Genomic DNA, 12,518 nt, shown 5'->3' with positions numbered 1-12,518 from the left:
CGTTTGCAGCTCCACAGCCGGTGGACACGCCAATGAGCCGGCCACAGATTTTCCAATCTTTCCAATCTTCCGATAAAGCAGGGCACCACCAAAGCCAATCATGAGTAGCCCAGTTATCAACGTCCAAAATATGAATAGATCCTCTGCATCCTCGATGGACAGAGGCTCCAGACACAGGGGGCACCAGGAATCCCACGCGTCCCGCACGTAGCCGGAGGCAAAAGTCCCCAAGGGGCAGAGTGGTTCTCCCGGAGATTCTTTCCTTTGTGAAAACATTTTGTCCAATGCGCTGAGTGACCAGTTGATTAGCTCCATGTTCAAAAATGTTATTCCAGAATAGCAGATCAGGGTGCTCAGAAAAAGACAAGACAAGGACACTGCAAGCAAAAGCAGAGTGGGAGCAGAGAGAAAACACGTCTGCACTCCTCGAGAGGCGGAAGTAGTGGTGGACAAAGAGCAGAGGAAAGCTGTAGTTGTGGAAGTGGCAATACCAAGCGATGGCAACATCAGGAAAAAGGAACATGAGAAACTAGACAAATACCAAGGGCTCAGAGAAGAACTGGAGAGGGCTTAGAAGGTGACGGCCACAGTGGTGCCTGTGGTGATTGGAGCACTGGGGGCAGTGACCCCCAAACTGGAGGAGTGGGTACAACAGATCCCTGGAAAAACATCTGAAATTTCAGTCCAGAAAAGTGCAGTCCTAGGAACAGCAAGGATACTGCGCAGAACCCTCAAGCTTCCTGGCCTCTGGTAGAGGACCCGAGCTTGGAAAGCGGATGAGACCACCCGCGTGGGGTGAGAAGGGAGTTGTTTTTTTTTTATATATATAATAAATATGTTTCTCACAGCTTGTGCAGGAAGTCTGTATGGAACACCAATGGGGTCAAAAAGGAAGCCCCTGGGAGTTCAACCTGCGAGATGTGTTCCGCTGGTGTCAACTGATTCAGGCTGACCAGTCACCGGGATTTTTCAGTCCAGGCCAGCATGTTGCTTTGGTGTATGCAGACAGGATGAGAACAGAGGCAGACAAGGCTCAGGTATTCCCAACAATATTTAAAGTAACTGTAAAATTAATTGAGGTGTGGTGCCAGTTTCCACATTTATTTTATAACCACAGAGCAGACTGTTCTGTTCTATTTTGCCATTAAATGTTTTTTTATGCTGGTTATATATATATATATATATATATATATATATATGTATAACTATAATAAAATATCAATATTTTAATATTTTATTATTTAATAGTATTACTGGTATTATTAGAAGATTTGTAGTTAGTATTTTATCAGCTTTATTTAAACTAATATACTCTTTCAAACTATCATGTCCAGATTAACATCTGTGTTGTTAGATCTGCCATTAGTACATCTCTTAATAACTTTTGTGCATCTCCTTGGAGCCTTATTATATTATGTTCCAGAACTATGACAAAATTTCAGACGTGTTTCAGTCAGTATTGTTAGTGTTATCTGATTTAAAGTTTAAAATAACTTTTTTTCTTAGCCAGCTTTGGAATCATACCTGCTGCTCTTTCATCACACACACAGGTCCTGTCATTGTTTAGGAAGGTGTTTGGTGAGGATTCTGAGCCTTACACTTGCTCCAGGCAATTCCATATTACTCCGCTCAATCTGCAGGTTAGTCCTGTGTTAAAACACTATAATAATAGTTTAATATACAAATTGTGCAAGCAAACAGGATTTGTTTCTTGTAGGTGGGGTTTTCTGTCCTGCAGCGCAGTGGGGGAGCCCCTGTGGCTCTGGAACCTCCACTGTCTATCACACACCAGGCCTTGCGGCCACTGGAATCCCTTATGAAATGCGTGGAGATGGGCTGGATGACAATACTTATTGGCCCTGCAGCAAGTGGAAAGACGAGCCTGGTGAGACTATTGGCCCTGTTAACAGGGCACCGCCTGAGGGTCATGGCCATGAACAGTGCCATGGACACAACCGAGCTGCTTGGAGGTTTTGAACAGGTATCCAGTTTTCTAAACCTTCTATGTAAAAACATTATAAAACATTGAATCAGTCTGGATCCACCTCTTCATTCCAGGTGGATATCATGCGGCCCTGGCAACAAGTACTGGAAAGTGTGGACTACATAGTTGCCATGGTAACAAGACGGGGACTGATGTCATTGGATGTTGGGGTCCATGATACAGAGTTCCTGCTGCAGACATGGGGTCTGTTTTGCCACTGGCTAAAGGAGGAAGGACTGCAAACACCTGAAGGAATAGTAAACTCAGAGGCACCAAATAAGCTGGAAGTCATCATCCTTCTCCTGCAGAAACTTAACACCAAACTTAAAGTTTTTACTGGTACTGCTTTTTTGTGTTACCACACTAAAAGAAAAACTAAAGGTTTCAGAGAAATCGATATTTGTCTGAGAAATTCTAACCTCACTACGAACAGGAGGTAGTCTTAGTGTTACAACTGTATTGCATTTTTGGGTTAAGCAAATATATTTACATTCTTAAAGCTGTAACGTGACTGTAGACTTTTGCAATGACACATCTATTGGATCTCATTACTCTTTAATTCTTAATGTGGGTCACCCACCCATAAACAGTTCTAATGCTAATGTAATTATAATTAGGTCATCAGACACTTGGTTCCTTAAATAATAAAAGAGGTGATTCATAATTAGTATGTATATTTGTAGGTGTAGTTGCTTTTTTTGTGTTTGTTTTGTTTTGTGTTGTTGCTGTTCTGGGATGAGTGTCTTTCTGGTAATTTGACATGTATATTAATAATGTTATTTGTTCTGTGTTGTTTCCAGATATGTCCAAACTTCAGACAGACTTCACACTGCTTAAGGAGCGCCTGGCACAGCTAGAGGATGGCTGGACAAATGGAGGCTTTGAGTGGGTGGACAGTGTGCTGGTTCAGGCACTGCAGGCTGGCGACTGGCTACTAATGGACAATGTCAACTTCTGCAGGTAACGGAACTAAAGCTTGTATTGGTTTTAAAAGACTAAGAGAAGCCAAAACATTCAAAAGCTCCTCTTAACATAGTCCATTCCAGTATGAATCCGCCTTCTACTATGGCCTCCATAAAAAGAATCACCTTTCACAATGTTTGTACAGGTAACTCTAACAGTTAGGACAAGTCATTTGCATTGCCTCTTGTGAGGAATTTGCATAGAACTAAAGGGGCCAAAATGAACACAAAATGTGGCCTTCATATGCATATTACACTAAAACCCGCCAATGCCCTCAAACATTCAAAGCCAATAACATATATGACTTTAAACTCAAGACAAAGGACAAATGCTTTTATTTTGATTTCAAATTGATGCATGTGTATTATGTGATTAGTCCCTCTGTTTTGGATCGCCTCAATGGTCTGCTGGAACCTATGGGATCCCTCATCATCAACGAACGTGGTGTCATTGATGGGAAAACCCTTCAAATCACACCACACCCCAATTTCAGGTAATTACAGATTCGAAAAAAACCTATATACTTGACTTTTTAATAGTATCATTAAAATATTTATGCTCAGTTTGTGTGTGGGATTTGTAGGCTGTTCTTAACTATGGACCCTGTTCATGGTGAGCTCTCCAGAGCAATGAGAAACAGAGGTGTGGAGCTTTACATCCCAGGGGAACATGAGGGGGTCTGCTGGGACACACTGGACCTGAAGACCCTGCTTCACACTACTGGAGTGACTGGTGACTGTGTGTGTAATCTGCTAATAGAAATACAGAAAAACATCAATTCTGTAATCTGGGGTAAGCAGCAAATAATATTTCACATAATAAATATAAAAGGACTGGTAACAACTTAAGCTTTTATGTTTCAGATTCTCCTGCTTCATCTCTGACATCACTCCTTTATGCTGCCACTCTGCTGTCCTGCCAACTGCAGAGAGGTGTGGATTTACCCAGTGCCCTGCAGCATGCCTGTAGAGAGGCCTATTCAACCAGTCAGCGCACTACCACTAACCAAGAGGTATCAATGCCTTAATTTTCCACGCTTTTCTTACTGATATTTCTTCATTTTAGCCATCAACTTTCATGCCTTCAAGGATCTGAGCACCCTGAGCTCTCTGCTGAAAATCCAGTTGCAGTGTCAAAAAAGTCTACCACATTGGAGCAGTGATTAGTGACAGCATGTTGGTTGATCCGAGGTCTGCTCTGATTTAAGAGAAACACACAGAAGCCGTAGCTGTATCTGTTTGTTTCTTAGAATGTGATCTCAGTGTAACCAGCTATACAGTATTTAGCTTAACTGTCAACATTGACAACTAATTAACTGGTCTTATATCCTTCCATTACTTCAATCCGGCACGTTCTTTGTTTTTTTTGTTGTCACTATTAATGAGAATATTATTCCATTCTTTCTTCAGAAAGCCCAGGATGTCATTGAGCAGCACTTGTCCATCCTGGACACTGAGGACTGGGGCAGGGGACTGTTGTGTGCTGGTGTCTGGCCTGATAGCTTTCCTTCTGCTCTGCTATCCACTGAAGATTCCTGCTTTTCAACGGTTCTTAGGGATGGACAGATCCTGTTGTTTTGCTTGAACAAACTTAGCCTACAGGGCAAACGGTATGGACTGCAGCTGCCAGTCAGTCTTGGGACTATACAGCTTTTGTGTCATGTGTCTTCTCAGTTTATTTCTAGACATTTACTAATGCACTCATACACCATTTAAAAGATAGCGGATCTTTTTTTTAACCACAATGAGTTTTACCAATTGATAAAAGAGCTGTGCCTTAAAACAAAAGAAAACATTAACTGTGTCACAGCGTATTTGCACCTACAGTTGAGCCCGAAATTAGTCATTCGTATGGCAAGTTACTTTTATTCAACCAAAAACATTTTTGTTCTCAGGATGTGTCAGAGGTGTTGATCAGAATTAAATGATAGGCTTTGTTGATGTTCATGATGCTAAATGTTTGCTCACATATTTTGCATAAAACAATTTCAGCTTTAGGTGTAGATCTGTCAGACTGGAGATCGATTAGTTACTATTGCATTTTGCATTTCCTCAGGTGTGGTTTCAGGATCTTGTGACAGGGGACAGATTCTTCTCTTGCTCAGATGAAGTTAACCAGTTTTGCAAAACCTGATTAAATTTAATCAAATTTAATAGTATAATGTAATTTGGTTAATTTAGTTCAACAGGCCAGATTAAGGGACATAGACATTATTTGTTGTATGTCTTATATATGAATTTGTGTACTGTGAATTAATTTCATCATTCTTGATAACATTCTTGTTGTATGCAAATTGCAAAAATTATAAATTCTATCATTTTTCTATGACTAGGAATCGTCCACTGAGTCTGAGTGACTTTCAGAGGGCACTACAGAGCGGTGGGGTCCATGAAGGCCTTGTGTTCTCAGGTGGAGTGGTAGATCTGGAGGAAGGAGACGTCCTGAAGCTTATCCCCACAGCAGTGAGACTTCTGACAGAGAAGGCTTCTCATGGAGACTGGATTCTCCGCAGCAGTTGGCTCTCCCACTTAGAAGCAACCTATAAATATGCTCCTGGTTTGTTAATTTCTTTTATCTCCAAATTCTAAACCTAAGACTTCACACACACACACACACACACACACACACACACACACACACACACACACACACACACACACACACACACACACACAAATAGAGCTTTGCAGTGTTTGGCATCTGCTAAAAGATTTTCTATTGATGTACATCTCTAACACAACTATATAGATAAAGATAGATAGTTTTTATTTGTGTTAATAAATTAACATTTTATTGTTTTGATTATAATTTGCAATTTGTGACTTTTCTAGACTCAGTCCTGGTCCATCTGGATGCAGGAAACAGAGCTCTGAAGGCTGTGTTTGGTAGCAAACTTGCTGCAAAGGGAAAGTCACTTACAGAATTGCTCCAGCCTCACAGCATAGGTGAATGTTATTTTCTTCGTCTTCGATCAACATAAAATTTTTTTCATGTATAAAACAGATGCCATTAAAGTAGGTTTCTGAAGCAACTTTTGGTTTTAAGATGCTAGCAGGTTTGTCTGTTATGTATCGAGCAAGCAAAAGAGTGCTAAATTCTGCAAAAATCTGAAAATCTATTTCTGACTGTCTGCTATGTATATTTTTGTTTGTCTGTTACTGGGTGAATAATCAAATTCTATTTACAGATGAATACAGGATTCTGGTAGACATGCGTTGGAACAAGCAATATCTGGACATTTTAGCGAACAAATGTAACTTTGAGGATGAGGAAAGATACATGGAGTTTCTAGAGGCACTAAATGCGGTTGCCAACAGGTAACAGATGTGCATGTCATGTCAGCAACAGTAACATTTTGTTTAGTGTTTTAGAGTGCTTAAAATGATGCATTGCTGCACATTTGTGTCACAAATGTGATTGTATTATGCAGTTCTGAAGTATAGCAGTTAAAAGCATTACAAGTTTTTTTTGCAAACAAAAAAAGAGTATGTGCACGTACTTCAGGGCTGTTCTGATGATGGACAGAGAAGAGAGGTCAGTCATCTGCAGCTGTATTATCAACCGGTCTATTCAGAACTGTGCTTTGAGAATTGCCACAGCTTTCAGCAAAGGTTAGTAGTGGAACCTGCTTAGAAATTACATTATAACATGGTGTAATAGCACAGAAATGGGTAGCTATCAAATATTTTTGTTTGTTTGTTTTTGTCACATAGGAACTCTGGATATTGGTCACCTGCCCCATCCAGTGTTGATGCACCTGCAGATGTTTTTTGAACTGTGGGACTTGTTTGTTCTGCAGGCTGTGCAAAATGGACAGCCATACATCTCTGACCATATCATGTTTGAGGTCTGAACACACTGTTTATCACTTTATACCCATGATTTTCTTCTTACAGATGTGAAATGTGATATTTTTCCCCAGTTTGCACTGGGCTGCGCTTGATACCTGGACCCAAAGTGTTTTTTGCTTCTTCGGGAACTGTTTTATTTGGAATCTTAGGTTTGATATCTTGTAAAGATATGTACACTATAGTCTATGACCTAAGTTACAGCTGCCCTGCTGTAGTAATTTTTGAAGATTGTTTAGGCACCTATAAACAATTAATGTTAATGTGGAGTAAGCAAAAGTTTTATGCAATTTATAATGAGCAACATGAAATGATGGTGTATAAGATATTTGCTAACAGCTTCACATTTTTAGTCAGAGTATATGTGGCTACGTTTTGTCCCTATTTTTTGATTTTTTTTGACAGCTCTGCACTCACTTGGCATGCTCTCATCTTTTTTCCACCACCGCAAAACCACTTTGGTGCATGTTTTCATTGTTTTCCATACGTTTAATGATGCAATTTCATAAGTTGTGATGAATGAAAGTACAACATTCAAAATGCATTTACATAATCTTCATGTATTCTGTACTTTTTAAAAAATACCAAAACTGTATGTTGCCGTGCTGTTTCTGAAACAGTTGCTGGGTCTCTTTACTTCCCTATTACCGTTTTAATCACGTATATTATATATTATTACATATACCATAGTCTAGATAGTGGATTTATTATAAGAACCACATACAATCTATCGAGAACTAAATAAAACAGCTAAAAATGGAATACAGGTTGACCAAAACTTAATACAAAAATAACACTATTAAATAAAATACTAATATAAAATGTTATTTACACCTAAATAAAGTCTGTTAAAGATGCTCCGTAATTTTATCTTTTTTTTTTTTAAGATTTAAGATTTTTTTAAGCCTGTATACTGGGGATTTATATATATATATATATTAGCATTAACATTGTTTCAACGTTACAAAACAGTATCATAGCTATAAATTTCACGTTAGTAAGTCTACTATGAACCAAAAATTTCAAAACAGAATGAACATGTTTTGAAACAAGTAAACAAAAGTCAAAACAAAAAAGCTTTGCTTTGTTCTGCTAACAGTTTGGTATTTTTTTTTGTATTGTGTGTTTCAGATCCTTCAGTTGCTGCAGTGGCTTGATCGTTTCTGGAATATATCCTGCACACTGCCAGCTGACTCTCATGGGATTACCCTGCTATCTCTACACTGGCAATGGGTCCAGAAACACCTCATCCTTAGACTTCCAAACCTGCTGCTCGGAGACACTGATTCAACTTTCGAGTATTTTTTTTTTCTTATTTCCTCACTCCATTGTTGTTTATTCAATGTTTAATTTCAAAGTTAACCACTTAACACTTTTCAACAATAGTAATGACTGTGCCATTCTACAGAAACCACCAGGAGCTCCAGGCAGTCTCTGCAGCTATCCAGGCTATTCTGTCCCCCCCAGTGTCTTCAGCCGCAGCCCTGAAAAGCATCCAGAAAACTTTGGGGAAAACGCTACCATTTAAAGTATGGAAAAACTCAGCTCTAAGCAAGTCTGTGATGGTTTTTAAGATCATTTGTTGTTTTTTTTGTTATGGTATTCTTTGTATAGCATGGTTGTCAAACCAAAAAAAAGGTTAATCTATGTCAATTTGTTTCCAAGCTTGAGTCAGTAGCTGAGTGTGCGTCTCAACTGCGACTCCTGAGTAAAGTCTTGGATGTAAGTGAGCTCAGACTGGACAGCACCACAGATTTATGGAAGCAGGAGCTGTTTCGACTTCACAGTGCTGGGCTCAGGCTGGATATTAAGGAGAGTCTGCTAGAAGCTTGGGGTCTTGTTCTATTGGCCAACAACCAAGTAGATCCACAGAAATCTGGTGAGCTTCAAAGCTATGTTGTCTTATAAGTGATAGTAGTCAATAATAAAGCATGCAATTTTTACTTAATTTAGTTTTTACAGAGATTTAGTATTTGTAGTTGCCTGATTATTGTCACATTTTCATTCGTTAAGCACAGTCATTCAATCAAATCCCACTGCTTCTCAATGCAAACTACTAATCCAACTATAAGCTTGAGTTTATGTTGTGAAACTGAAGCACATATTTTTAGCTGTGGGACAGTAGTGTATTGTGTTGAAAAGAAGAATTGGGTTACAATAAAGGTTTATCAAGGTCCACATGTATGTCAAATGTATTGGTTTCTAACAAAACAAAACAAAATGTAATGTAAAATAAAATCAACTGGAACAAACACAAAAGTCAGAATATCCACCAGTAGAACATGGAAAGCACAACTACCAGTGGAAGGCCTTGAAATACCGTAGAGTCTTTTCTGAGCATTTGACATAATGGCACCTCAGTGTTAGCCATTACACTATCATCTAGCTGTTGATGGGCAGAAATGGCTAGAACTGGATAAATGTGCTACTTTACATGTTCCCCTCAGGAGTTCTGAAGAGGCTGGTCTCGAGTGTTCAGCAGCAGCAGCGTTGGATGACCTCTGTGGGTCTGTTGAAGGTCTGCTCCATGTCTGAGGATCTGTTACAAGCAGACAGAGTCCTCTTGGCCAGTGATGAGCTGCAGCAGCTCATCCAGAGGGCCAAACTCTGGCCCCTGATGGAAGAACTGGCTGTACTTAACCAGCTGCGACTTAGCACTGACCTACTGTACCTGGCTTTATCTCCTGGGTAAAATCCAATATTCAGTTTTAATTAAATTAAAAAGAAAACACATTGAGTTTTATTTATATATGATAGGTCCGCTAACTGTATATATTTATCATATAGAGAAAAAGGGGTGGAAGGGAATAATTACAACTTAAGAAATAACACAAAACATTTGACTTGCAATGCAGTGGTGGCTTGTTGGTGACTAGTGAGAAAATATTAGGAGCCATAAGTAGAATAACATTTATCAATTGAAGGGTGTTTTGGAATTATATAAAACTACGAGGCGCTTGACATAAAGTATAAAGTACTTAAAGCTATGGAAGATTGGGAGCCAGAGACAGAAGGTAATATGCGAGGAATGTAATCTGTTCTTCTAATTCCATGAAGACTTCTGCATCATTTTGAGGCACCTGATTGGGACATCCTTTTGTTGCAACATTAAATGGGCTAATTTTTAGCATAATTTTGAGAAAATGTATGTCTAGTTTTAACACGATTCGTTTGTTTTATAAAAAAAGATAAAAGAAGTCATTCGAGTGACTTCTTTTGCATACAAGGTGAAGGAGGATGCGCTGGTGTATGATGACTCAAGTAACTGCACTTGCGGAGAACCTGAGGTCAAAGTAACAATCTGATTTAGATATTAAATGCCCTACACAATAACCTCTAACCTCTGTCTTGTCTGAATTTAGCAAAAGAAAGTGACAAGACATCCAGGCCTTTTTATATCTTTAACACTTTCTTGAAGTTTGGCTAACCTATCTGGCTTCAAATTTTAGGATTTATATAAAATTTTGTTTTGCTCTGCAGTGATCAGGAGGCAGAGGACAGCTTACGCCGGGAACTTTCCAGACATCTTCGTTATTGTCTCCAGTCCACATCGATGAATGTCAGTCAGTTCCAGGCATTTTGGTTCCTGTTGAGCAGTGACAGGGTTGGTAAAATTAGGACTTAAATTTTTTTATTTAAAAAATATTATTTTTTTGCCATTAAAGAGTTTGATCTCTGTTACAAATTATAGGGTACCAAAAATACATTAACTATTTTTAACCATTGGTAACTACTTTACTAATCTTGCTCATCACTCCTATCCACTATAGCCAACTGAGGAGCTGCAGTTTGTTTGGTGTGAACTACTGGCAGAGGCTCTGGATGCCTTGTGGACCAGCAGTGTGACCTCAGATCCAGACCGTTGGATGAAATGGGATCCTCAGAATCTGGAGGTTCAAGTAGATAATAGACTACTTCAGGAATCGCGTATTATGGTACAAGTCCATAACAGTTCCTTTTACACACGTTACACTCTACTAAAAATGCATCAAAACACAGAATTTCTTTTGTTAATTGTACTGTAACATTAACATTAGCAATGTCTCTTTTGGTTTCAGGGTCCAGCTTTGCTTACTAAAGCAGTGTGGTCACATTGCGTGCTCGGAGTGCTTTACAACAGTGACAGGTCTCAATGGGAGCCATCAGAAGCTGCCGTTCTCTCACTCTCACATGTCACACTGGGAGAATGGAAGAAGAATATTCAGCAACTGCAGGATGTGTCGACAATGCTGTGGGATAATATGGCTTTCCCTGCATTGGCTGAATTTAGGTAAATTAAAAGTTTGTTAATTCAGAAGTAGGTTAAATTTGTTTTTTCCTCTTCATAATTTTTCGGGTTTTGACACATCTCAGGGCAACAGACTTCAGACTCCAGGGGGTAGTCCTGCGTCGACAGCTTCAAAGCATGGCTGACATGCTGCCCCCTAACCTGCAAGAGGGCTACTTGGAAAGCTGTGAAAGTCTTGTGGAGGATCCTGACCCTCTGATAGCTGCTCAGGAGATTCAGACTGTCTTAAGGGAATATCTCCCTTTGAATCTGCTTCCGGACAATCTAGTGGAGGTCAGCATTACCTGTTTGCAGCAGTATGTCCAAAGTAAGGTGCAAGGTTCCAATACGCTGGCCCTCTCTGGGGCTTTCTGGGTCAACATGGGTCTGCTGCAGATCAAAGTGTGGACACCTCAGACTATTTTTGACCCAGCTGTGAAGAGGGCCTACAAACTCAGCTACGCTCAGCAGGAGGTTAGCAACTTTTAGTGTATTTTACTGATTTGTATCCTGATGCTATGATCCCCTTAAAAAGCTTATGACTTGTGTTGATGGTATCCAAAATGAGATTTTCAAATATAAAGAAAATATTATTTGATATTGATTGTAGATTAAGTATTGTTAATGAACACTTTAACACACAAACAGATCATCTACATATTCTGAGTTCCTCCATTTAGTTTTTTTTAGAAGTATTAGTAGTAAAATAAAACGTTTGTTGCAGCTGGATCTGCTAAAGGAGGAGTGGAGAGGACGGAGCTTATCGTCACAGCTGATGACTGGAGCAGAACTGGAAGAAAGCAGCATCACTGATGGATTCCAACATCCGCGAATTCGGTCAGAGCCTGTTGCAATTACGCATTTTTATGGCTTAACTACAGGCTGAATATAATAAAAGTAAATGTAATTGATTTTTAATGGTTAAATGTAATATTATTATTATTATGCATAGCATTCATTGAAGTTGAAACCTGATGAGAGAGGTTTTTAGCTGGTGAAAGAGAAAACATACCTGAGGAGCCAAATCCTGCCCACTTGCAGATTTCCTCAACCTTTCCTCAATACCTTAATTTGTAGATGTACAGTTTATGATTGGCAAAACTCTGCGTAAAGTGCTTTATACTAGGATCTGGTGCTCACCCTGATGGGTGAACATCCATTTTCATTAATGATGGTCCAACAGAACATGGGAGGTAGACCAGTCTGTGCTTAAAGACCACAATTTTGTTTTATATGCCTAAATGACAAAAGAAATGTCTACTGGAAGCCTGTAGTTAGAAGTGTGTTTTTCAAGGTCTAACTATCAGTTGAACAGTGGAAACATTTTCTAAATAATTTAATCCAGCTACTGCATAATATAATAGTTTACTTAACCAACTTCTGGAATGTAGAATACAGTGTTTAACAGCCATTGTGATATGCAATCTGGACTGACATTAAAAATGTAAACCTTGCT

At 39.2% G+C, this 12,518-nt stretch overlaps 1 protein-coding gene across 1 annotated transcript in view; it reads left to right on the top strand.

Annotated features, from left to right (window-relative positions):
• The window catches only part of mdn1 (midasin AAA ATPase 1), a 93,712-nt gene that overhangs the window by 35,964 nt on the left and 45,230 nt on the right, over positions 1–12,518 (top strand). Inside the window, exons 40-62 of the mRNA XM_029141553.3 lie at positions 849–1,037; positions 1,551–1,640; positions 1,718–1,981; positions 2,059–2,323; positions 2,785–2,944; positions 3,324–3,440; positions 3,531–3,739; positions 3,811–3,959; positions 4,357–4,556; positions 5,280–5,503; positions 5,779–5,892; positions 6,135–6,264; positions 6,452–6,558; positions 6,661–6,794; positions 7,927–8,093; positions 8,204–8,324; positions 8,461–8,674; positions 9,243–9,483; positions 10,276–10,399; positions 10,566–10,730; positions 10,854–11,065; positions 11,149–11,536; positions 11,787–11,899. Of these exons, the coding sequence (XP_028997386.1) occupies positions 849–1,037; positions 1,551–1,640; positions 1,718–1,981; positions 2,059–2,323; positions 2,785–2,944; positions 3,324–3,440; positions 3,531–3,739; positions 3,811–3,959; positions 4,357–4,556; positions 5,280–5,503; positions 5,779–5,892; positions 6,135–6,264; positions 6,452–6,558; positions 6,661–6,794; positions 7,927–8,093; positions 8,204–8,324; positions 8,461–8,674; positions 9,243–9,483; positions 10,276–10,399; positions 10,566–10,730; positions 10,854–11,065; positions 11,149–11,536; positions 11,787–11,899 (4,097 nt within the window). The remainder of the gene's footprint in view (positions 1–848; positions 1,038–1,550; positions 1,641–1,717; positions 1,982–2,058; positions 2,324–2,784; positions 2,945–3,323; positions 3,441–3,530; positions 3,740–3,810; positions 3,960–4,356; positions 4,557–5,279; positions 5,504–5,778; positions 5,893–6,134; positions 6,265–6,451; positions 6,559–6,660; positions 6,795–7,926; positions 8,094–8,203; positions 8,325–8,460; positions 8,675–9,242; positions 9,484–10,275; positions 10,400–10,565; positions 10,731–10,853; positions 11,066–11,148; positions 11,537–11,786; positions 11,900–12,518) is intronic.

This window comes from Betta splendens, chromosome 24 (genome assembly GCF_900634795.4).
Source record: "Betta splendens chromosome 24, fBetSpl5.4, whole genome shotgun sequence".
Lineage (NCBI taxonomy): Eukaryota > Metazoa > Chordata > Actinopteri > Anabantiformes > Osphronemidae > Betta > Betta splendens.
The sequence above is the reverse complement of the archived record's forward strand: the minus strand, read 5'-3'. Positions and strand labels throughout refer to the sequence as shown.